General features: G+C 35.8%; 1 protein-coding gene across 1 annotated transcript; it reads left to right on the top strand.

Moving 5' to 3' along the window:
• The first annotated feature begins 7,760 nt into the window (after positions 1 to 7,760).
• On the top strand, positions 7,761 to 9,914 carry LOC123939836 (casein kinase 2 subunit alpha' interacting protein). The gene has a single exon (XM_046001791.1). It carries the CDS (start codon positions 7,761 to 7,763, stop codon positions 9,912 to 9,914), a length of 2,154 nt encoding a protein of 717 aa, XP_045857747.1.
• Positions 9,915 to 26,579: the final 16,665 nt, after the last annotated feature.

Below are 26,579 nucleotides of genomic sequence, written 5' to 3'. Positions count from 1 at the left end.
TCTCTTATGGTTCGCCTCCCCTCCCCAATGTCCATAGCCCGCTCCCCCTCTCCCAATCCCACCTCCCCCCAGCAACCCCCAGTTTGTTTTGTGAGATTAAGAGTGAGACTCTTAAGCAGACTCCGACCCAGTGCAGAGCCCAGGAACTCAGGACTCTATCTCCTTACCCTGAGATCATGACCTGTGCCAAAATCAAGAGTCAGATGCTTAACCAACTGAACCACCCAGGGGCCCCAGTTATTGTTCTTTAATAAGTCTTGATGTCAGGTAATGTTGGTCTTCCAGTTTTATTTTTTCAAAGCTGTTCTGTCTATTTTAGCTCCTTTGCATTCCAACTCTTCACTGAGATTTTTCTAATATTAACATGTTACACAACCATTGTATATTTATCAAAACAAAAACATTAACATTGGTAAAATACTATTATATACTAATACTAAACTACAGATTTAATAGAATTTCATGGATTTTTCCATTAATGTCTTTTCACTGATCCAAGATCTCATCCAAGATACCACAATGCATTTAGTCATTATGCTTAGTTTTTTTTTCAGTCTGTGACAGCTTCTCTATTGCTCCTTGCTTTTTTGTGACTGATACTTTCAAGGAGTAGTGGTGAAATATTTTATAGAAGTTTTCTTAATTTGGGCCTGTTTGACATTTTCTCACGATTAAGATTGGGTTCATGGACTTGGGGGAAAGTATTATCCTTTTTATATGTTGTTGGATCTGACTTGCTATAACTTTGGGATTTATGCATCTATCTGAGGAGACAGGTCTTTAAGTTTGTTTTTATGTTTTAATCTAGTAATGCTTTTGTTTGTTTTTTAGTATCAAGATAATACTTGATTCATGGGAAGAGTTATGAAGAAATTCTTCCATTTTAATTTTCTAGGAGATTATGTGCAGAATTGGTATTGTTTCTTCCTTAAATATTTGGTACAACACACCAATGGAGCCATCAGAGTCTGGGTTTTTTCTTTGTGGGAAGGTTTTTTTGTTTGTTTTTGTTGTTTTGGGGGGAGCAGCAGAGGCAGAGGGAGAGAGAGAATCCCAAGCAAGCTCTACAACCAGCATGGAAACTGACACAGAGCTCAATCTCACGACCCTGTGATCATGACCTGAGCCGAAATCAAGAGTCTGGTGCATAACCAAATGAGCCACCCAGGTGCCCCTCTTTGTGGGAAGGTTTTACACTCAAATTCAATTTATTTCATAGATACAGAGATCTGTAGTTTGTTTTTTTTTTTTTTTAAAGATTTCATTTATTTATTTGAGAGAGTGACAGAGCAGAAGCAGGGAGAGATGCAGAGAGAGAGGGAGAAGCAGAAGCAGGCTCCTCTCTCAGTGGGGAGCCTGATGTGGAAGTGATCACAGGACGCTAAGATCATGACCTGAGCAGAAGGCAGCTGCTTAACTGATTGATCCACCCAGGCACATCTAGAGATCTGTAGGTTTTCTTTTTTTTTTTAAGATTTTTATTTATTTATTTGATGGGAGAAAGAGAGGGGAAACACAAGCAGAAGCAGTAGGGGAGGGAGAAGCAGGCTTCCCATAGAGCAGAGAGTCCAATATGGGGCTCAATCCCAGGACTCTGGGATCATGATCTGAGCCGAAGGCAGATGCTTAACGGACTGAGTCACCCAGGCACCCCAGATCTGTAATTTTTTAAAATTTATTTTTGAGCAAGTTTTAGCAGTTTGTGTCTTTCAAGAAATATGTCTCTTTCATCTGAGTTGTCTAATATATTGGCATAATATTAATGGTTTTACCTTACTTTTCAATATCTATAGAGTTGGTAGTGATACCACCTTTTGTTCCTGATATTTTTATTTTTCTGTTTCTCTTTGTTTTCTTCTGGACATGTCTGACTAAATGTTTTCAGTTTTATTGATCTCAATCAGATTTTGGCATCCTTGATTTTCTGGTTTCTGTATTATTAATTTCCTTCTTCTAATTCTATCATTTTTTTCTGCTTCATTTTGGCTTAGTATGCTATTTTTCTCCTTGTTTAATAAGCAACCTAATGTCCTTGGTTTGAGTTTTCTTCTTTTCTAATACAGATATTTAATGCTGCAGATATCTCCCCCCTCCTAAGTTAGGCTTTAGCAACATCCTACACACTTTTATGCATTCTAGTTTTATTTTCATTTATTGCAAAATAATTCCTTTCTTTTTGTCTTTGATCCATGGGTTATTTAGAAGTGTATTATTTATACTAAATGTTTGGTTACACTTTCAGATATTTTTGTTACTGATTTATAATTAATTTCATTGTAAAATCCAAGAACATACTATGTATAATTCAAACTTGTTTGAATTTATTGAAATTTGTTGTATTGCCTATAATGTTTTGGTGACTATTCCATGTACACTTGAGAAGAATGTTTTTGGAGTGAAATGTTCTCAATTAGGTCAAGTTAATTGATAGTGTTTTTAAAATCTTAAGTACAAAATCTTACTGATTTCCTGCTTATTTCTGTCCATTAATGAAAAACTTACTGCAATTTTCAATTATAATTTTTCTGCTTATTAGAAATATGTTTTGAAAAAGAAAGTAGAATGAAGAAGCAAGGAACATCTGTGCATTGGAAAAAGAATTGAAAGATACAAAAGAAGCGGACACAGTAAATTGTTGGACTTCTTTGACTACTAGGCATTTGTATTTCTTCTCTGTAAAATTTTTAAGTAATTGCTCATTTTTTTAAAAGATTTTATTTATTTATTTGACACAGAGAGACAAGAGATCACAAGTAGGCAGAGAGGCAGGAAGAGAGAGAGGAGGAAGCAGGCTCCCTGCCCAGCAGAGAGCCCGATGCGGGGCTCGATCCCACGACCCTGAGATCATAACCTGAGCCGAAGGCAGAGGCTTAACCCACTGAGCCAGCCAGGCACCCCAATTGCTCCTTTTTTAATAGGATATTTATATTTTTATTGAAATGTTAGAGAAAATTATATATAAAGTATCTATGATGATTATATAACCTGCCAAATGTTGATATTTATAAAATTCTTGATTCATATACATTGACTTAGTAAAGTGATTTCACTGAACTTTCTGAATTTTAATATATTACTGATTCTATCAGGTTTTCTTTAGTCTAAATTGGGTTTTTCATCACATAATATGCATAGGGAGATAATTTAACTTATGTCTTTTCGATAGTTATATTTCTTTTTTTTTTCTTTTTTCTTCATTATTACATTGGCCAGACCTTCCCAAACAATATTAAATCATAGTAGTGACTACATGACGGATATGCTTGTCTATTATCAGCCTATGGTGGGATTAGCTCATATTTCAATATCAACTGAATGACTTCACTTTACTTTCGGATTGAGGTTTGTTTTCACTAAACAACTAGTTTTTTTTCCTAGTAGTTTACTGGGTTTTATGAGGAGTGAATGTTAGATTTTATAACGTGACTTTTTTTTTGAGCATCTATTAAGATTTATTCTGAATTACGAACATGACAAATGATAATGTTTACTAATAAATCATTACATTGACAGAATAAGATCAAATTAGTGATAGTTGATTGTTATTTTATTATAGTGTTAAAAGTTTTATTCTATTTAGGAATTTTACATATGAAACGAGTGTCATTTTATTATTTTTCTTTTAACTTTGAACTATTTTTGTCATGGCTTAATATCAGAATCCTGTACAGCAGTTTCATAGAACAAATTTAGACAATTTCTATTTATCATATTCTGAAAAGGTTTGTATAAGTATGTAAATCTCTTCATTTCAAGTTTGAAAGAACTCATCTATAAAAAGAATTTGGGCACAAAGACTATATGTGGGTTAATTTTTTTCTTAAGTGGTATTCATTTTCTTCTGTAGTTATAGCTACACTCAAATTTCCTGAGTACTTTTAATATTTATATGCTTTAGCAAAACACATTCTTTGAAATGGGAGTGCCATTTGTGAGTAAGTCTTAAAGTGGAAAACTTTCAGAAATGTTAGTTTTCTCTGTTTCTTGTCTTAAATAGGTTTTTGTTAGTTCCATTTGTTTTGAATTTCTTTATTCCTCTACATATGATAGTAGGATTTCCACATTACATTCTTCTTTTTTTTTTTTTCAAGTTTTCATTACATCTGTGCACCAGATCTTGGTTCATTCTTTAATGTTTCACCTTTCAGTGCAATTTTGTTTCAGATGTGTCTTTTCATATTAACATCAAGTTATGTATTTTTTAACTTTCTATTGAAGTTAAGAAACATACAAAAATACACATAGTGTAAGTGTTAGAGCTCAATTATCACAAAATGAGTTCACCCATACAATCATCTTCCAGGTCAGGAAACAGAGTATTACCACCACCCTAGAAGTTTTTGTTTCCTCCTAATCTCTACCTCCTCAAGTGTATTAGCTTGACTTTTAAGATCATAGTAAATATGGCCTTATTTTGTATTTTCTTTTGTAAAATTATGAAGTATTTTTTGTGTATATTATTACTTTCATTCAACATTTTGTATGTGAGATGCATCCATGTAGTTTCATGGTGCTAGACTTTTGTTAGGTTCATTATTGTTTGGTATTTCATTATATCAATATATCATAACTTATTTATATATTCTGCTATTAATTGACAGTTAATTTTAGTTTGGAGATATTATGAATAATGTTCCACTGAACATCCTAGTGCATGTATTTGGTGCAAATATTCATTTATTATATGCCTGTTGGATTATACCTAGGAGCAAAATATAGTAAATGTATGTGTGTATAATATGCTAATTAATTTACATAGTCACCAATTCTTGGCTTTGTCTGTTTTTATTTCATTTTATTTTATTTTGTTTTAGTCATATCCTGATAATGTATTATGATATCTCTGTTTTTTAAATATGCATTTCATGGGTTTCTAATGAGGCTAAGCTTTTTTTCATATATGTGTTAGCCTTTGGATATCCTCATTTACGAAGTGCTTGCCCATGTATTTTTCCATGATTCCAAATGCATTTTTTTCTAAGCAACATGCATATGTTATATATGTAATATTTCCATGATAATATCCATATCCATATTTTTTCAGATTATATATTGTAAATATGTTTTCACATTCTTAGAACTGCCTTTACTCCTTATAAATATGGTGTATTTCGGTGATTGGGAGTTCTTGGTTTTAATTTGTCAATTTTTAGTGCTTACTTGATACTGTCTAAGAAATTTTCACATACCTCAATGTCATGAAGTTATTCTATATTACCATCCAGAAGCTTGTTAGGGTGTCAGACAATACACAGTGGAGTGTACCATTTTCTCCTCTTTAAAAAATTGGTGTTGAATCACATCACACAAAACCCAGCAATCACAAATAACTTCAGTGCTTATTATGCATGCATACAAAGACAAAATGAAAGAATTCCCTGGGTGAGCAGCAGCTGTGTCTCACCAGCAAGAATTTCTTTTCAAACGTCTGGAAGATGAGATGGAAGAGAGGGAGTGAGGTCAGGAGGGCAAGATATAAACATTAATTATATATTTGTCTAAATGAGAAATGCCTACAGTATAAACTGAAATAGTGGCATTGGATAAGAAAAGGTAAATTCAGATGTGGAAGAGGTAAACTCAGCCAGTATTGGTATCTAAATGGTTTTAGAGGTTGAAGCTGTCCAGGATGATTTCAAAGATTCCAAATTAGATAATTAGGCTTTAGGCACTGAGATTAAAGATACAGAAAAAGATTTCTCTAGAAGGAGAAATAACTTTATTGAGTTTTATGCACTTTATATTTGAATTGTCTTTGGGACTTTGGGATAGAGAAGTCTGATGATTAGTTGGAAATACAATTTTGAAGCTAAAGAGAAAACCAGCACTAGAGACAAAAGATTAGGAACTCATTGGTGTGTAAATAATTTTCTTGGTACTTGGAAAATTCCACAAAGACTGACTCAAGACTTGAAAACAAATGAATTATGATATCAATAAGATATATTTTTAAATGGAGTAAATATTTGAAAAGATACCTTGAAATAAGGGAAGACCTTCTAGTAATAATAGAATTGATAGTTAACAAATTGGATAAGTTGGCATATATTAACAATAAATTTGTCCATCAGAAATTGGATTGTTAAGTCACAGAAGCATTTGGAAGGGTCATGAGACCAAAACTGATAGCTCCCATCCTGCAAGAGCCTTAGGACCAATGACTTAATTGGCAGATCCCAAGGTCTGTTGGAATCACTTCCAGTTTTTTGTCATATTATGTGTCTTAGCCTAAAAACCAAAAGGACAGACACCAGTCCATGAAAATGCACTAAAATATTGTCATCTTATATTATGTGTTTTTTGGTTGGGGGGGGAGATTTTATTTATTTATTTGAGAGAGAGAGAAAGTGAGAGAGGAGTGAGGGACAAAGGGAGAAGCAGACTCCCTGCTGAGCTGGAAGCCTGATGTGGAGCTCAATCCCAGGACCCTGGGATCATGACCTGAGCGAAAGGAAGACACTTAACCAACTGAGCCACCCAGGTGCCCCAAATGTGTTGTCTTTTAAAAAGCAGCACATCTATCTTTTCCGAGCTTGCATCACCTTGGGCCAGCTATATGTTTCTGTTTTTTGTGAGGCTTCTTTCTATAGTTCATTTTTAAATCCTAAACATAGTATGATTACATAGGAATAAAATAAAGAGAAGAGAACTGGGTGATATAACACTGAGGACTACAGTGAGGTGAGAGGAAAAGAAAATAATTTTAGTAAAGGCCTAGAGAGAAATGAGAGAGTGAATAGAGAGACCCAGAATAGAAAGAAAGAAAGCATATGACCAAAGACATTAGTTTTAAAAGGTAATAGTCTATGGTGACATATAAGAACAAGAATAAAAGTATGCTATAGACGTTCAATGAGAATTATGGACTTTTGGAAATAAGCTAAAAATAATGATAGGCAACTGAATCTAAATTGAAAACCAACATTTCGGAAGAACTTCCTTTTCACTTTCCTTTAAGATTCTCTTATTTCCTGCAACAAACTTAACAAGTTTTGTTTCTTTTTTTGTTTTTCTGTTTGTTTTACTAAAGCTGGTATTAAAAGAGTACCAGAAATGGCCATTACCTTTTATTATATCCTGGGCAATTATATTTAGTTAGTTTTTAGCTCAATCAATTAAGTATTTATCTATTTTACAGATAAATGGGGTTTAGAAAACTGGATTCAAAAGTTACACACAGGGGCACCTGAGTGGCTTGGTTAAGCATCTGACTTCAGCTCAGGTCATGATCCCAGGATCCTGAGATTGAGCCCCATGTTGGGCTTCCTGAACAGAGAGTCTGCTTCTCCCCCTACTCATGCTCTCTCACTCACACTCTCTCTCTTTCAAATAAATAAATAAAATTTAAACAATAAAGTTACACACAGAGTAAATGGCTTGGATTTAACATAAAGCCCATGCCTTAGTGACTACAACAAATTGTTTGTGAAAATTAATATCCTTATCAACATCTCTTCTGAACTCTCTTCACTATTTTATTAACAGGTATTTCCTCAAAAGGAAAAAAAATACCTCTAGGAAATGAAAGAGAAGAAAGCAGAGAATCTCAAATAGCCATAATTTTTCCAACTTCATCTATATCTGAAATTTGAGACACTCTATGATATTTGGCAATTAACAGTGAGGAAACAAGATAGAAGGAAGAAACTACCAAGGACTATTTATTTTAAAATATTCATTGTCCAATGAATCCATCTAAAAGACTTGCAAATATCCCACAAGCCAGCTGCTTTCAAAAAGACCTCTATCACTAGCACAAGATGGTACCATTGGCATATTATGATCAACACTTGGTGCCATTAGAACACTCTTACCAACTGGCCACAACCAACTCATTAACACATCAGTACTCAGGTGAAAAACTAAATCAATCTAAGAACCAGCCTGTGGTCAGACTGCAGTCCCATAGTAATCATCTTGCAGCACCTCCAATTAGCTCTAAGCAGATGGCGCAGAGCTGCTCAGTATTGTCATCTGTCAAGTCTCAGGACACAATTTCACAGGGCTTCAATAACAAGGCTCTGAAAGCACCAGTATCCCAACCCAAATGTCAGGCCACACCTTCACTAGACCTCCACCAGAGAACTTCACTGTGGCCTAATCGGAGAGCCCTGAGCTCACCTGTGATACACCATAAACTTCAGACAATATCTTCACTTGAACTTAATAAGACATCTTCATCTATGGAGTCCACCCAAACAAATTTGAGCTCACAATTACCCCTCCCCAAACCTCAGACTACATCTTCACCAGACTTTTGCCAGACATCATCTTCACAGAAGTCTAATCAAGGAGTCTCAAGTTCATCATTATTCCCCTCCAAACATCAAGAACCACCTTCCCTAGACGTCCTCTGGACATCGTCATCTTTGGGATCTAATCAAAGAGTGCTTAGCCCAACATTACCACAATCCAAGCCACAGAAAGCATCTTCATTGGATAGCCTTTGGACATCTTTGTTAGAGCGCAATCAAAGATCTTTGAGCTCACCATCACTCAACTCTACACCTCAAATAAATGACTTGCTTCAGTCATCACGTTCATCGGAATCCAATCAAATGGCTCTGAGCTCACCATTACCTGACTCAAGATCTCAGACAGCACCTGCACTGAATTCTAGTTCCTGTGTTCTGAGTTTACCATTGTCCCACTCAAAACCAAGAAAATCACCTTCAGCACATTCTGTCTGCCAGACTCAGAGTTTGCCATTGTTCTCACTCAAATCTCAGACAGTGCTTACACTTAATCATGACTTTAGGACCTTGAGCTCACCAGTTTGTCACTCCAAGTTTCAGAGCACTTCGTCACCAAATGACAAACAGAAAGCCACAGATTTATCTTCACCCCATTCTAAACCAAATGTCTTAGGTCCATCATTATCAAGCTCCAAACACTTTATCAGAAATATAGCTGCTTCAACATTGGGCTCCAGATTCCAGAGTAAAAGCAGCTTTGATCTTCGTGCAAAGACAGAGTCAAATAAAGAAATCTCATGGAGTTTAAATTATATTTATCCCTGCATTGTTAAAGGTGGAACTGTTCCTGATGATGTCCTAAATAAAATTGTCAATTCTCTTTCCAAGACTAGAATCCAGAGGGATCTCTGTAGGCAGATTCTCTTTCGAAGGATGAGGGGAAGGCCAAATCCTCATCCTGGTCCCCGTCTTTCATCAAATTATGTAGTTTGTTTAGCTTGTGCTTCCTGCATAAAATCTCAGTGTAACCATCTTACAGGAAGGAAGGATCCTCGAGGTGCAACGCTGTTTGTCATACCAACACCTGAACTTGGTTCTGAGGGAGAAATGGAAGTGAAATTAGTTTTTCTCCTTTCCCTACCAGAGACTTCTCTCTCATCTTGTCTCCCATCCCCTGTGAAAGAAAATCAGTCCGATGAAGCCCCTGAAGACAACCTTGAAGAAATGGAGAAGATACATATTTTCTCTCCATCTGAACCTGAAATCACACAGGAGCTAAATAACAAATGGCCAACAGTAGCACCTGAAAACAAAGTTGTAAGCCAACGACCCCACGCTATTGACTGGCTGCTTTATGTTAAGAAAAGTAGTACTTTTCAGCCACAGTCCTCTTCCTCCTCTACATCCTCCTCCTCCTCTTCATCATCTTCCTCCTCTTTCTCTTCCACTCCACCTTCCTTACTGCCTCCTTCCAAAGAATCTACCACATCTACTCTCTCAGGTTGTGTATTCACTAAGGTACTTAGTTACCACCGGTTGCCTCCAGGGGTCTCCTGGCTTGAGTTTATATGTAGTAAAAATCACCAGCCACTTCCTGGAAAACCACAACAAAGTCAATCACGACCTCCCAAAACAAGGCCTATGAAGAATAGCACCATAGTAAAAGGGTCAAAGGGGCCAAAGATACTGTTCAAATTTTTCCAGACAGTTTCAAAATGAGAAAAATATTGATTAAATTAACTTTTTGTTTCTTTGAAAGCAATTGACCTCTTAGTTCTTTGAAACTAGAGATTGATTTCCTATCATGCTTATAAAAATTGTTAGTAATAACCAAGTGTGACTGTATATTTTAGCTGATGAAACACCTAGTTAAGGGGAACTAATACTCTTAAGTCTATTTTCTAGTTAAATAATAGACTATGATCTCCTAGATGACAAAACTGAATCCCAGGTTTTTAACCAAAAGCCTGGCTTAAAGTAGCCACGTATAATCATTGTTACATGAATTAATCACAATTGGCCATAAATCAGAAATACCTCATCTTGTCCAGAACAGTATCTAGCTTATTGTTATTCTTGTTCCTCATAAAACATGATAATGACAGTATCCTTGAGCCAATTCATGCTAATCTGTTTCCCTATCTCTAAAGAAAATTCAGATCATGTTCAACAGGTAAGAATGTACATAGAGAGGAATTTTTTCTCTAGTTATGTGAATCTCTTTCTATTATGTGTTCCTAAGGAAAATCCTTCTATGCTAAGATCCCACACTCTGAAATCCAGAGATTTATTCAACCTTAGTTAACAAATCTCGGCAGAGAAGAACTAACTAGTACAAATAACTCTACCTGTCATCTGTGCCAGTATTTATAGGCTCTGTGCCAATATTTAAATTGTAGTCTATAAATTTACCTGTTCATCACTTCTATCTATACATCCAAAATGGGTTAATAAAAATGTTTCAAAAATGTTTTTGTTCCACTGGGTCTACTGGTAGTGGGAAGAGAAGGATTGTCTTATCTACTCACCTTAAGTGATCATCTCAATCCCCAAGGACTAGAATTAGTATCTCTTGCATGCACTGATGACTTAAAATTCTGTTCCACCAACATCTTCTGATTCTATACTGGACAGTTCCAACTGAATAATGCACAGGCATCTCAAACTCAACATGATGAAACCAGAATTATTATCTTTACATTTATAATTTGGATCATTATATTTATAATCCTTTGCCCCTAGTATTCCTGTTTCAATGAATGTACCACCATTCATCATGGAGGCATGTTTGACTGTTTTTTGTTGTTTTTTTTTTGCATTGCCTGCCCCTCTCTTAGGTCCATGAGTTCTATGGCCTTTTTGTTCCTAGAATCCAGCTTTTTTTTTCTCCAACCCCAACCCCTGTCCTAGTTGTGATCACAACTGTTTGTCACCTGGATTACTGCAATAACTCCTAAACGTGCATTTCTAACTTTTGAATACATTTGTAAGACACAAATTTGATAATGCCATTCCACTGCCTAGAATTCTTTCATCATTGCCCAGTGTTTTCTTGGCAAAGTCTAAATTTCTTTTATAATTGAACTATGGTAGCCTCTCAACACTTATTTCTTGTTCTTCTCCAGTTTCCTCCTGGATGCTACAGCTATACTAATTGCTTTAAAATGCACAGAATGTGCCAAGGTCTCTATTATACCCTACACTATTTTGTTTATCATTTTATTCTAGTTCTTTTTTTTTTCCCGTTATGTTGTGTACTTTTTTTTTTTTTCCCTTTTTATTTATTTTTTTTTCAGCGTAACAGTATTCATTCTTTTTGCACAACACCCAGTGCTCCATGCAAAACGTGCCCTCCCCATCACCCACCACCTGTTCCCCCAACCTCCCACCCCTGACCCTTCAAAACCCTCAGGTTGTTTTTCAGAGTCCATAGTCTCTTATGGTTCGCCTCCCCTCCCCAATGTCCATAGCCCGCACCCCCTCTCCCAATCCCACCTCCCCCCAGCAACCCCCAGTTTGTTTTGTGAGATTAAGAGTCATTTATGGTTTGTCTCCCTCCCAATCCCATCTTGTTTCATTTATTCTTCTCCTATCCCCCTACCCCCCCATGTTGCTTCTCCATGTCCTCATATCAGGGAGATCATATGATAGTTGTCTTTCTCCGATTGACTTATTTCACTAAGCATGATACGCTCTAGTTCCATCCACGTCGTCGCAAATGGCAAGATTTCATTTCTTTTGATGGCTGCATAGTATTCCATTGTGTATATATACCACATCTTCTTGATCCATTCATCTGTTGATGGACATCTAGGTTCTTTCCATAGTCTGGCTATTGTAGACATTGCTGCTATAAACATTCGGGTACACGTGCCCCTTCGGATCACTATGTTTGTATCTTTAGGGTAAATACCCAGTAGTGCAATTGCTGGGTCATAGGGTAGTTCTATTTTCAACCTTTTGAGGAACCTCCATGCTGTTTTCCAGAGTGGTTGCACCAGCTTGCATTCCCACCAACAGTGGAGGAGGGTTCCCCTTTCTCCACATCCTCTCCAGCATCTGTCATTTCCTGACTTGTTAATTTTAGCCATTCTGACTGGTGTGAGGTGATATCTCATTGTGGTTTTGATTTGTATTTCCCTGATGCCGAGTGACGTGGAGCACTTTTTCATGTGTCTGTTGGCCATCTGGATGTCTTTGCAGAAATGTCTGTTCATGTCCTCTGCCCATTTCTTGATTGGATTGTTTGTTCTTTGGGTGTTGAGTTTGCTAAGTTCCTTATAGATTTTGGATACTAGCCCTTTATCTGATATGTCGTTTGCAAATATCTTCTCCCATTCTGTCAGCTGTCTTTTGGTTTTGTTAACTGTTTCCTTTGCTGTGCAAAAGCTTTTGATCTTGATGAAATCCCAATAGTTCATTTTCGCCCTTGCTTCCCTTGCCTTTGCCGTTGTTCCTAGGAAGATGTTGCTGCGGCTGAGGTCGAAGAGGTTGCTGCCTGCGTTCTCCTCAAGGATTTTGATGGATTCCTTTCTCACATTGAGGTCCTTCATCCATTTGGAGTCTATTTTCGTGTGTGGTGTAAGGAAGTAGTCCAATTTCATTTTTCTGCATGTGGCTGTCCAATTTTCCCAGCACCATTTATTGAAGAGGCTGTCTTTTTTCCATTGGACATTCTTTCCTGCTTTGTCGAAGATTAGTTGACCATAGAGTTGAGGGTCGATTTCTGGGCTCTCTAGATGCTGAAAAAGCATTTGACAAAGTACAGCATCCCTTCCTGATCAAAACTCTTCAAAGTGTAGGGATAGAGGGCACATACCTCAATATTATCAAAGCCATCTATGAAAAACCCACCGCAAATATCATTCTCAATGGAGAAAAACTGAAAGCTTTTCCATTAAGGTCAGGAACACGGCAGGGATGTCCATTATCACCACTGCTATTCAACATAGTATTAGAAGTCCTAGCCTCAGCAATCAGACAACAAAAAGAAATTAAAGGCATCCAAATTGGTAAAGAAGAAGTCAAACTATCACTCTTTGCAGATGATATGATACTATATGTGGAAAACCCAAAAGATTCCACTCCAAAACTGCTAGAACTTGTACAGGAATTCAGTAAAGTGTCAGGATATAAAATCAATGCACAGAAATCAGTTGCATTTCTGTACACCAACAACAAGACTGAAGAAAGAGAAATTAAGGAGTCAATCCCATTCACAATTGTACCCAAAACTATAAGATACCTAGGAATAAACCTAACCAAAGAGACTAAGAATCTATACACAGAAAATTATAAAGTACTCATGAAAGAAATTGAGGAAGACACAAAAAAATGGAAAAATGTTCCATGCTCCTGGATTGGAAGAATAAATATTGTGAAAATGTCTATGCTACCTAAAGCAATCTACACATTTAATGCAATCCCTATCAAAATACCATCCATTTTTTTCAAAGAAATGGAACAAATAATCCTAAAATTTATATGGAACCAGAAAAGACCTCGAATAGCCAAAGGAATATTGAAGAACAAAGTCAAAGTTGGTGGCATCACAATTCCGGACTTCAAGCTCTATTACAAAGCTGTCATCATCAAGACAGCATGGTACTGGCACAAAAACAGACACATAGACCAGTGGTACTTTTTAATTCCCATCCCTGATTTCCTTCATCCCCTGACTCACTCTTCTCTGGTAATCATCAATTTGTTCTCAATAGTTAAGAATCTGTTTCTTGGTTTGTCTCTGTCTTTCTATTTTTCTTTTCCTGTGGTTATTTGTTTTGTATTTTAAATTCCACGTATGAGTGAGATCATATGGTATTTGCCTTCCTCTCACTGACTTATTTCACTTAGCATTATACTCTCTAGCTCTATCTGTATTGTTGCAAATGACAAGGCTTCAGTCTTTTTATGGCAGAATAATTCTCCATTGCATATATATATATACCACATCTTTATCCATTCATCTGCTGATGGACATTTTGGGTGCTTCCATAATCTTGCTATTGCAAATAGTGTTGCAGTAAACATAGGGGTGCATATCTTCCTTTGAATCCATATTTTTGTATTTTTAGGCAAATGACCCAGTAGTTCAATTACTAGGTCATAGTATAGTTCAATTTTTATTTTTTTGAGGAACTTCCATACTGTTTTCTACAATGGTTGCACCAGTTTGCATTCCTACCAATAGTGCACAAGAGTTCCCCTTTCTCTACATCTTTGCCAGCACTTGTTTCTTATGTTTTCTATTTTAGCCTTTCTGACAGGTGTGAGGTGATCCATTGTAGTTTTAATATGCATTTCTCTGATGATGAGTAATGTTGAGCATCTTTTCATGTGTCTGTTGCCCAGTTGTAGGTCTTCTTTGGAGAAATGTCTCTTCATGTCTTCTGCCCATTGCCCACTGGATTGCTTTTTAGGTATTGAGTTGTATCAGTTCTTTTATATTTTGGATACTAACCCTTTATCTGAAATGTCATTTGCAAATATCCTCTCCTATTCAGTAGGTTTCCTTTTAATTTTGTTGATTTTTTTTCACTCAATGTGTAGAAACTTTTTATTTTGATTTATTCACAATAGTTTATTTTTGCTTTAATTTTGCTGGCCTCACATCCTACGCTTTTAAATAGAAAATTTTGCTGTCCAGAAATACCTTCCCATCTATACATTTTTATCCTACAGGACTCTATTTAATACTGAAATCTCTGGAAAGCCTTTTCCTGATGCATTTATGAAGGGGTTAGTTGGCTCTCCTCTTATTATAAAACTGTGTTAACTCTCTGTACTGCTTTTAACCCATTACAAAATAATCGTTTCTTGTCTGTTTTCACTTACTATACTGAAAACTGCTATTTTTTTTTTAAACCTAGTCCTTGGCGTAGAGTGCATGCCTTAAAACAGTGTTGATATTGAATAATGCTGTTGAAGTTCTTCATCTTCTTTTAATTCTCTGAAATAAGTAACAGTTCATCAGTTTGCTTCTTTCCTGTAAGTTTGAATTGTTCTTTGTACCTTTTGTCTTGGTGAGAACATACATAAAACTGTTATTGATGACAGCAGTCATCCTTGTCTTATTTCTTATGTTAACAGTGCTTCTTTCTAGTATTTCAGTATTAAATGTGATGTTGGCTGATATATAGCTGGTCAGTGATGATGAGGAAAAACTTATGTATGTGATAATGTGTTCATGGCCTTGTCCAACCCATTTAGAAGACCCTTGACATGTGCTTTATTCATCCTGAACTTCTCTTTTGGTGACACACATCACTTTGTAATTACTTGTTTAATATGCTTTCCACTAGACTAAATTTCAGGAGTGGAGATCCTGTGTTAATCTTGTTTACCACTAACTCCTTAGGATGTAGTACCTGACACATATTGTGTATTTAACAAATATTTATGGAATTAAGTTAAACTAAGGAGTTCAACTGACTTTTCTTCACATAATTTACATGTTTAATTTTGTAACTTTCAGCTTGTTTTCTAAACTTTATACCTTATTGTAGTTTCTTTTTACTTCTTTCCTTTTTTTTTTTCTTTTTAGGGCTATGACTTAGTTGCTTTTTACTTTTCTAATGTATTGGCAGTTATTTATCTTGTTCTTAATTATAACAATGTCCACTTTCAAGATTTCTTCAAAAGAGTTCTTTAACCAGTATTTTCTAATTTGAACATAAAACTGCATCAAACTTATGGGGAAAATGCATAAACAGTGGTTATCCAACCCTGTTTCTCCCCAGCTTCTGTTAAGACACCAGTAAAATAAGAAATAACATGTGTCATGCCAGAGAGACCAAGAAATTTCTGACAAATCTTGTATAGATGAAACCAGATTTCAAAAATGTAAGTCTTCTTTTTTTAAAATTTCTTTTCAGTGTTCCAGAATTCATTGTTTATAATTCACTATGTTTGAAAAAAAGAGATTATCTGAGACATAATAGAAAAAGATATTAATTGCATTTCATTAATGCTTTTCTCCTTAAATGGAAAGGGCTAGACATGAGAACAAATCATCGTATAGTTTGTAGGTAGAAAGTAGATCCTATGAATTGTCTCATTTTGTTCAAACCAACTGATGTAAAGTGGAATGACACATCTGGATGATAACTTGACAGTAATATCAAAACTTAATAATATATGTAACTGTTGGGGGAGATAATATACATAACTGTTTGCCCTATGATCATCTTTATTCAAAAATTTTTTTTCTTTAATTTATTTTTTCAGCATATTCATTGTTTTTGCACAACACCCATTGCTCCATGCAATACGTGCCCTCCCTATTACCCACCACCTGTTCCCCCAACCTCCCACCCCTGACCCTTCAAAACCCTCAGGTTGTTTTTCAGAGTCCATAGTCTCTTATGGTTCGCCTCCCCTTCCAATTTTTTTTTTTATAAACATATAATGTATTTTTATCCCCAGGGGTACAGGTCTGTGAATTGCCAGGTTTACACACTTCACAGCACTCACCATAGCACATACCCTACTCAATGTCCATAACCCCCTCCCCCCCCCAAGAAATCATCATGACTACATAGAGTTAGAGAAAGAAGTGAGCTTTGTGTTTCTTCATAATAAGGATTGGGGGAAAATTTAGAAGTTCATTTATAGAACTGTTTAAATACATTATGACTCATACATGTGATATCTTTCCTAGTGAAAAAATTGTTATTTCTAATATTGCATCTACATTCATTTCAGGAATAGAACTACTTTCTTCAGGAAAATGTCTTGTTGAAAACACTTAAGCATGGATAGTGATCCTGAGCATGGGTTAGAAGAATAAAGTTGAACAAAGAAGAGATAGCTAAACTACTGTATTTAAATTTTAAACAGGACCTTTTCAATGAAAGACCAATGAAAAGAGGGAATACAACATTTTTGATTTAAGTGAAAATGCACTTGGATTGTAAGACATTATATGCAGTTTATATATGATTCCACCTTGTAAAACATTGAAATTATGCATATATATATGCCTTCATATTTCTGCAAAATCTATTTCATATATATGAGAAAGATGGAGTGATTAAATAAATGCCAATAATAATGAAGTGATTATTACTAGAAAATAGTTATTAAAGAATGTTTAGGAAACGAGGACATTTTTAATCTTTTCCAAATCTTTAATGAATATGAGTTCCTTTTATAATCAACTTAAAACAAATATTTCAAAAATCAAAAATTAAACTTGCTTTGTTGTTTCTACTCTAGATGAGGGGTATAGCACACAATTTTGCTGTTGTACTCTTGTCCACATATTGGTATCATTTGTGGCATTACAAGTTCAGAAGAAATACATATTTCTGTGAGATACATAGTTTTTTTCAGAAGCAAAAAATTTCCATTAAGTTTTTAAATCCACTAAAATATTTGTAAAAAAAGGATATTTTCTATTTCAATATTTGTTGCTAGAATTCTTACATTATTCTTTTATTTATTTGTGTATTTGTTTGTTTTTTTATTTGTTTATTTTATTTTTTATTTTTTAATATTTTATTTATTTGACAGAGAGAAATCACAAGTAGGCAGAGAGGCAGGCAGGGAGAGAGGAGGAAGCAGGCTCCCTGCGGAGCAGAGAGCCTGATGTGGGGCTCGATCCCAGGACCCTGGGATCATGACCTGAGCCGAAGGCAGAGGCTTAATCCACTGAGCCACCCAGGCGCCCCTATTTGTTTATTTTTAATTATGAAATATTTCAAACCTATAGAGAAAGACTGACAATATGTTGGTGAAAGTTTTTAACCACTATCCAGCTTTATCAAATCTTCTTTGGTTACATTTACTTCATATGTTAAAGAAGTAAAACATTTTGATATTAATAACCAGCCAAGATCTCAATCCTATCTTGTACTCCCCAGGAGCAATCACTGTCATAAATTTGCTGTAAGTTACTTTTCTACTATTTAAAAATTTCTTAAATATATATAGAACTAAAAATCTATTTTTCTAGATGTTTTAAAACTTTGTTTATGTTTGTTTTTTTTAAGATTTTATTTATTTATTTGACAGACAGAGATCACAAACAGTCAGAGAGAGAGGAGAAAGCAGACTCCCCACGGAGCAGAGAGCCCTATGTGGGGCTGGATCCCAGGGCCCTGGGATCATGACCTGAGCTGAAGGCAGAGGCTTGTAACCCACTGAACTACCCAGGCACCCCAAACTTTGTTTATGTTTTATCACAATATATATAACATTTTGAAATGTATAATTTTTGATCTGGAATATATTTTAAGATTTATTCTATAATACTTTATAGATAGGTCATTTCATTTCAAGTGCTTTGTGTGTGTGTATACATACGTATATTGTACACACACACATATAGATATATATTGTATAACTGCAAAGTGTGAATTTATTACAATTTATTATTTTTTAGTTGAATAGTTAATTAACATTTTTATTATGACACTGCACATCAGTGCATATATATATATGCATTGACATTACTTAAAAAAATTTAACGGAGGGGGGCACCTGGGTGGCTCAGTGGGTTAAGCCTCTGCCATCGGCTCAGGTCATGGTCCCAGGGTCCTGGGATCGAGCCCCACATCAGGCTCTCTGCTCAGTAGGGAGCCTGCTTCCTCCTCTCTCTCTCTCTGCCTGCCTCTCCAACTAGTTGAGATCTCTGTCTGTCAAATAAATAAAATTTTAAAAAAATTTAACAGGTGTTATTTATGTATAAAGTTTAAGTTTAAGATATACAACATAATGATTCAATATTTGTACATATTACAAGATGGCCACTGCAGTAAGTCTAGTTAACATCTGTCCCTATACGTAGTTACAAAATTTTTCTTTCTTGTGATAAAGATTTTTAAGATTTATTCTCTTAGCAACTTTCAAACATGCCATACAGTATTATTAAGTATTGTCACCATGCATATTCTTTTTCATGTTCTATTTTGCACTTGTAGAAATTTTGAAAATTCATGCTGTGAAATATTTGATCCATGGATTTGCAGCATTAGTGTAACTTTGGTCTTATTAGGAATGCAAAATCTCACCCTATCTCAAATACACTAAATCATAATTTGAATTCTGTAAGGTTCTCAGACAAGTTTTATGCACATTAAGCATTTGGGAAACACTCTCTGAGTGTCTTAGAATGGAATTGATCATTGCAACAATGCTGTCCAATAAAGACATAATGTGAGTCATATATAATTTAAAGTTTTCTTGTAACTACATTAGAAAGTAAAAAGAAATAGGTAAAATTCATTTTGATAGTATATTTTATTTGACACCATATATCTAAAAGTTTACTATTTCAACATGTAATTAAGACTTGTTCTCAACCAGGATTGAGTTGCCTCTGAGGGCAGAGGAAGAGGGAGAGAGAAGCTCCAGCAGACTCCATTCTGAGCACGGAGCCCCAGGGTGGACTCCATCCCACGCCCTGAAATCATGGTCTGCGTTGAAATCAAGAGTCAGATGCTTAACTGAGCCACTTGGGTGCCTCTGCAGACTCTTTTGATTGTCTTAACTGGGGGGATGTTTTAAGGGTTCTAGGTTATGACAAGCTAGAGACCAGGGATGCAGCTAAAAATCATACAATGCAAAGGATAACCTCTGACAAAGAGTTAATCCAGTCTAAAATGTTAATAGTATCAAGGTTGATAAACCTTAAATTAATATGACAGATATTAGTGTGGAGTATATAAATGTGTGTGCATACACATATATATCTGTCTTTCAAATCTGTTGAATTTAACATTTAACAGCACATCAGAACTTGGAGTAGCCACATTTCAAGTACTCAGTAGCCACATTGAACAGTATGGGGTCATAGTGTTAAAACAGCGGGCTATGGACATTGGGGAGGGGAGGCGAACCATAAGAGACTATGTACTCTGAAAAACAACCTGAGGGTTTTGAAGGGTCAGGGGTGGGAGGTTGGGGCAACCTGAGGGTTTTGAAGGGTCAGGGGTGGGAGGTTGGGGGAACAGGTGGTGGGTAATGGGGAGGGCACGTTTTGCATGGAGCACTGGGTGTTGTGCAAAAAGAATGAATACTGTTACACTGAAAAAAATAAATAAAATGAAAATAAATTAAAAAAAATAAATACAAAAAAAAAACATTTTAAAATTTACTGAATATTACTAAATTGCTCCTTAAGGTAATTTTACTATTTTATATCCTCACAAGTAATGCATGAAGGTTTCCACTGTTCCATAGTCTTACCAGCACTACATAATTTTCAGACTTTTTAATTCTTGACTTATACAAATAATGTGGTTTATACTAATAAGATGATCTCCTTGTACTGTATTTTAAATTTTTACCCCTCTTATATCTAGCTTCCTTAAACATATTTGCATATTTATTGACCTTCTGGATTTCCTAATTTATGATTTATCTTTCATAGGCATTGCTCATTGTTCTATTGAGTGCCTTTTTTTTTTTTTTGGATTTGTATGTGTATTCCAAACATAGGCTTTCAGTTGGCTTGTTATTAAATGATCCTGACATTATCAATAAATCCTACTTGGTCATCATATGTTGCGATTATACCCTACCACATTCAGATTTTTAAAAACTGACTATAATTTTATATCTATATGCAAAAGTATTATAGAAATAAATGAAAACCAACCAAATGAGAATAAATGGAGGCTATTTATTCAGAGCTTTTTATAGCAAGGGAGTCAGTCACCACTACTTGTATTTGCAGACATTTAAAGGCCAGAACAACAGTGAGAAAGCTTTTTAAAATTTATTTTATTTTATTTTATTTTTTGAGAAAGAAAGTGTGAGTAGGGGAGATGGGCAAAGGGAGAGGAAGAGAGGAAGAGAGAGAATCTTAAGCAAGCTCCACAACCAGCTTGGAGCCCAATGTGGGGCTTGATCTCATGACCCTGAGATCACGACCAGAGCTGAATCAAGAGCCAGAAGCTTAACCAACCAAGCCACCCGTGCACCCCTAGAGGGAAAGCTTTGTAGCAGAAAAAAAGAGAAGGGTTCAGGTATGCCCTACATGGAAGTAGTTGGCACAGGAAAGCTATGGGCAGGCTTACTAGAAGAAGGGTCATGTATGTAATTGGTTAAGAGCGCACATTTGGCTTTCTCTGGCCCTTAGTTGGAAGTAGAAGTGGGAACAAAAGTTAGTGAAGCTGTTACTTATTTAATCATGTCCTAGACATTTTGGACCAATGGTTTCAGGCATTATTGTTTGGCTTCCTGGATTGTGACTAGAGTTAGTGGTCTGATGTCTTACAAGTCTGATATATTAATAGTGGGCATGCTTTCTATGCTGGTTACTGCAGATAATGATTTCTTGGGCTGCTAAGTGCAGGCTTTAGATCAGAGTTTATGTTTATACATGGTCATCATCTATATATTTATTCTGTCAATATGACCTGTGTAAACTTTTCTTATTCTGTTTTGACAGTTTTGTTATAGAATTCTAAAGTAATTGAATAGATTTTCCTATTTTTCAGTATTTTAAAACAATTTGTATCCCATATTTTGATAGGTGACAATTTTTTGTTTGGTTCTTCTGTTTCTCTTAAAAATTTCACATAAATTTCCTGGTAATTAGTAATTTAGGTTACTCTGATATTTGATATTTTTAAGAGCACTTTCTCTCTGCCTTGATTTGTAATGAATTTTTTTCTGTCATCTTAATTTGAAAATGTTGCCAGCAAGTGTTTTTAGAATGCAATAAGCTTTTCCAATATGTATACATAGTACTCTGTTAATCTATTTGTCTTCTATAACTTTGAAAATTGCTTTTTTTAATCTGTTGTGTTATCTTTTTTTTTTTTATTACCACTAGTTAATTATGTGTTGGAGTCCTGTTCTTTGTTTTTAGTATCTTACATTTCATTGCACCATGATTTTTTTTTTCTCTGAATTCTGGGAAATTATCTTGAGTTGTTTTTCACATCAGTAATTCTGTATTATCATTTGTGTTCCTGACTGCCCCCTCTGGACTTTTAATTTTACTTTTGTATGTTTTAGTTTCCTTCCATAAATTAAAAAAAAAGTCAGCATCACTGAGATATGTTTCTCAATGGCTCTCAGTATTTAGATTGTTTTCTTTCATATGTTTTACATGATATTTACAGAACCATTTAAAAATCTTTTTAAATACTTCAATCATGAAATATTTATTAAGATTTATAGTTATTTGACATGTCACAAAATTGAAATACATAAAACCACTATTCTCACAGGTATTACGAGCACATCTTTTCCTTTCTCTGAAACTTGTCTTGGAGAAACCATTTGCCCAGGATCCAGTGTACTATACATTTCTGACTCCATAGTTTTTATTTTTCTGTTTCTCTTTAATAAGAGACGCTTGCTTCCTCCCTGCTTCTCTTTTTATCATTACTCTTCCAAAAGTAGTTTTGTGTGTGTGTGTGTGTGTGTGTGTGTGTGTGCGCGCGCACGTGCGTGTGTGTATTAGGTGGCAGATATGCTCTAGCCATATAAAATGATATCAAAATACATTAAAGGAACACCTGTTTATTTTTCTAATTGATAGATCTTTGTGTTTCAGAATTGGGACAAATTTGGAGGGGGTTTATAAAGACTCTATTTATATTTGTTTTAGTCACTCATTCACCAAATATTCCTTTTAAGTGCTGGGGAAAAGGATTTAAAGCAGCTTGCCTGAGATTTGTGATCCACTAATTCTTGGGGAAGGTGATGCCCTCCCAAGCCTGGGGAGAAAAGGGTCAGATGACTTGATTTAATCTTCTTATCAGATGGAATTTCCTTTGCTATGAGGAGTAGTCCTTATTTGTAGAATGCCTTTAGCAAAATACCCTGTTTAATCAGTACTTATAGTAAATAATCTATGAAATCATATTGCATGGTTCACTAGAGAATGCCAAAAAAGCTATACAACTTCCTGGGTATAAGACAATGGTATTTCATAACTTAAATCTTCTTCACTGTGTAAGGGTTATTACTAGAGACAGTGGTGTCACTTATTACAACTCTGGCGTATAGATGTGATACCTTACAAAATGTCTCTTACAAACCTCACATGTTATTCTTGTATAACAGAGACCACATATTGAGTGTAGAAGAGTATAGGAACATTCTGGAATGTCCAGGTCTTCTTTTTACTTTGTCTTTGCCCTTGACAACCTGTATTTAAAAAAAAATAATTTAGGTAAGCTTTGGTAAGGCAAGGTCTCTGATAATTTAAATCTCCCTTAACAATCTGTTCCTTTGAGTGAGTTCAAGTGCCTATTTTCCAGCCTCTGACTTGGTACTGGAAAAAGAGCTGCTGCAGCAAACCAGTTGATATAAAGTGGTATGACATATCTGGAGAATAATTTCACAATAATATCGAAACCTTGATAATATACATAACCATTTTTCCCTATGGCTTTCCAATGCAGAGTAACATGAAGGCAGCTATACACAGTATAATAAATGGGTTCATCTATGTTCCAATAAAACTTTACAAAAATGTGTAGCAGATCAGATTTGGCACCTGGTGCTTAGTTTGCTAACTCCTCCTCTTGATAGTTTGGTTTGAGAGAGCTTTTCTGGCAAGTGACATTTGTCTCTGAAGTGAAGACAGGACATATCATAAAGAAAACCCTTGATAAGGATGCCTGGTGGCTCAGTCTGTTAAGCATCTGCCTTCAGCTCAGGTCATGATCTCAGATTCCTGGAATCAGGCCCCATGTCTGGCTCTTTGCTCAGTGGGGAGTCTGCTTCTCCTTCTCTCACTACCCCTGCTTGTGCTCTCTCTTAAATAATTAAAGAAAATCTTTAAAAAAAATCCCCAAACAAGAAAACCCCCAATAGATTTTTTTCTTCCCTTTCCATTTACAATATACGAAGTAGTAATAGTTGTTTGGCCTTAGTCTTGAGTGTTGAGTTTTACTGTCAATAGCTTTAAAGAAAAAATTGAAAGGATAAAGCAGTGGGTGAAGCAGGTATTTTTTTTCTTAAATTTGCTGCTTTTTAATTTATAAATGCTTATAAAATTAATTTTGTTAACTTCTTAAATGATATTTTACCTATTTCTAGCTTAATATAGATAAAGAAAATGAATCACCAAAGGAGAAGATGGGGAGTTGGGTGCCTGACATTTCAGGCAAGAATAAGGGAGAACATTTCATGAGAATGGAATGAAGTTTGGGGCAGGCTGGTGGACCAGACTCTCTATTTCCCTCTTGTCTCCATCTCTCCATGAGGTTCTGTCAGCTGTTTTGCTTCCGTGTCAGCTGGATTGGCAGTCCTTCTTCAAAAATCAATATTCAAGTTATTACATTTTATTGCAATAAAGTGCTATTTCCTTTCTTCTCTTTCAGATCCTCCTCTTTCGCCACTTTTCCTCTCTTGTTCTCCTCTTCCTTTTCCTCCACATCCTCCTTTTTCTCCTAAAACAATCCATGTAAATTCATTGTCAAATAGTGTCTTAAAAAAGGAAAAGAAAAAAAAGGAAAAGAAAACAACAGCAAGTCCTCTTCTTTAAAACTCTTTAATTGGCTTCTTCCCTTTTCTAGGAAAACTCGTCAATTTGACTTCCATTAAAATTTACTTTTCCAGTCCCTTCCCAGAAGCCACAGCCTTTTCCCCTTCCCTGCCCTCCAACACACACGGAAAGAACCAGAGAATTGGAGAATTTCTTATATAGGACCTGGATGTAGTTTTCACATTACAAACTATAGGATCATCAGCAAGTAATTTAGCCTCTATTAGCCTCTTTTTTTTATTTGTTTATTTACAGCATAACAGTGTTCATTGTTTTGGCATCACACCCAGTGCTCCATGCAGTACGTGCCCTCCCTATTACCCACCACCTGGTTCCTCAACCTCCCGCCCCCCCGCCCCTTCAAAACCCTCTGGTTGTTTTTCAGAGTCCATAGTCTCTCATGGTTCATCTCCCCTTCCAGTTTCCCTCAACTCCCTCTCCTCTCCATCTCCCCATGTCCTCCATGTTCTTTGTTATGCTCCACAAATAAGTGAGACCATATGATACTTGACTCTCTCTGCTTATTTTGCTCAGCATAATTTCTTCCAGTCCCGTCCATGTTGCTACAAAAGTTGGGTATTCACCCTTTCTGATGGAGGCATAATACTCCATTGTGTATATGGACCACATCTTCCTTATCCATTCATCCGTTGAAGGGCATCTTGGTTCTTTCCACAGTTTGGCGACCGTAGCCATTGCTGCAATAAACATTGGGGTACAGATGGCCCTTCTTTTCACTACATCTGTATCTTTGGGGTAAATACCCAGCAGTGCAATTGCAGGGTCATAGGGAAGCTCTATTCTTAATTTCTTCAGGAATCTCCACACTGTTCTCCAAAGTGGCTGCACTAACTTGCATTCCCACCAACAGTGTAAGAGGGTTCCCCTTTCTCCACATCCTCTCCAACACACGTTGTTTCCTGTCTTGCTAATTTTGGCCATTCTAACTGGTGTTAGGTGATATCTCAATGTTGTTTTAATTTGAATCTCCCTGATGGCTAGTGATGATGAACATATTTTCATGTGTCTGATAGCCATTGTATGTCTTCGTTGGAGAAGTGTCTGTTCATATCTTCTGCCCATTTTTTGATATGATTATCTGTTTTGTGTGTGTTGAGTTTGAGAAGTTCTTTATAGATCCTGGATATCAACCTTTTGTCTGTACTGTCATTTGCAAATATCTTCTCCCATTCCGTGGGTTGCCTCTTTGTTTTGTTGACTGTTTCCTTTGCTGTGCAGAAGGTTTTGATCTTGATGAAGTCCCAAAAGTTCATTTTTGCTTTTGTTTCCTTGGCCTTTGGAGACATATCTTGAAAGAAGTTGCTGTGGCTGATATCGAAGAGGTTACTGCCTATGTTCTCCTCTAGGATTCTGATAGATTCCTGTCTCACGTTGAGGTCTTTTATCCATTTCGAGTTTATCTTTGTGTACGGTGTAAGAGAATGGTCAAGTTTCATTCTTCTACATATCGCTGTCCAGTTTTCCCAGCACCATTTATTGAAGAGACTGTCTTTTTTCCACTGTATATTTTTTCCTGTTTTGTCGAAGATTATTTGACCATAGAGTTGAGGGTCCATATCTGGGCTCTTCACTCTGTTCCACTGGTCTATGTGTCTGTTTTTATGCCAGTACCACGCTGTCTTGGTGATCACAGCTTTGTAGTAAAGCTTGAAATTGGGTAACGTGATGCCGCCAGTTTTGTTTTTGTTTTTCAACATTTCCTTAGCAATTCGGGGTCTCTTCTGACTCCATACGAATTTTAGGATTATTTGCTCCAGCTCTTTGAAAAATATTGGTGGAATTTTGATCGGAATGGCATTAAAAGTATAGATTGCTCTAGGCAGTATAGACATTTTAACAATGTTTATTCTTCCAATCCAAGAGCATGGAACAGTCTTCCATCTTTTTGTGTCTTCTTCAGTTTCTTTCAT

Source organism: Meles meles, chromosome 4 (genome assembly GCF_922984935.1).
Source record: "Meles meles chromosome 4, mMelMel3.1 paternal haplotype, whole genome shotgun sequence".
Taxonomy (NCBI): Eukaryota; Metazoa; Chordata; class Mammalia; order Carnivora; family Mustelidae; genus Meles; species Meles meles.
The sequence above is the reverse complement of the archived record's forward strand: the minus strand, read 5'-3'. Positions and strand labels throughout refer to the sequence as shown.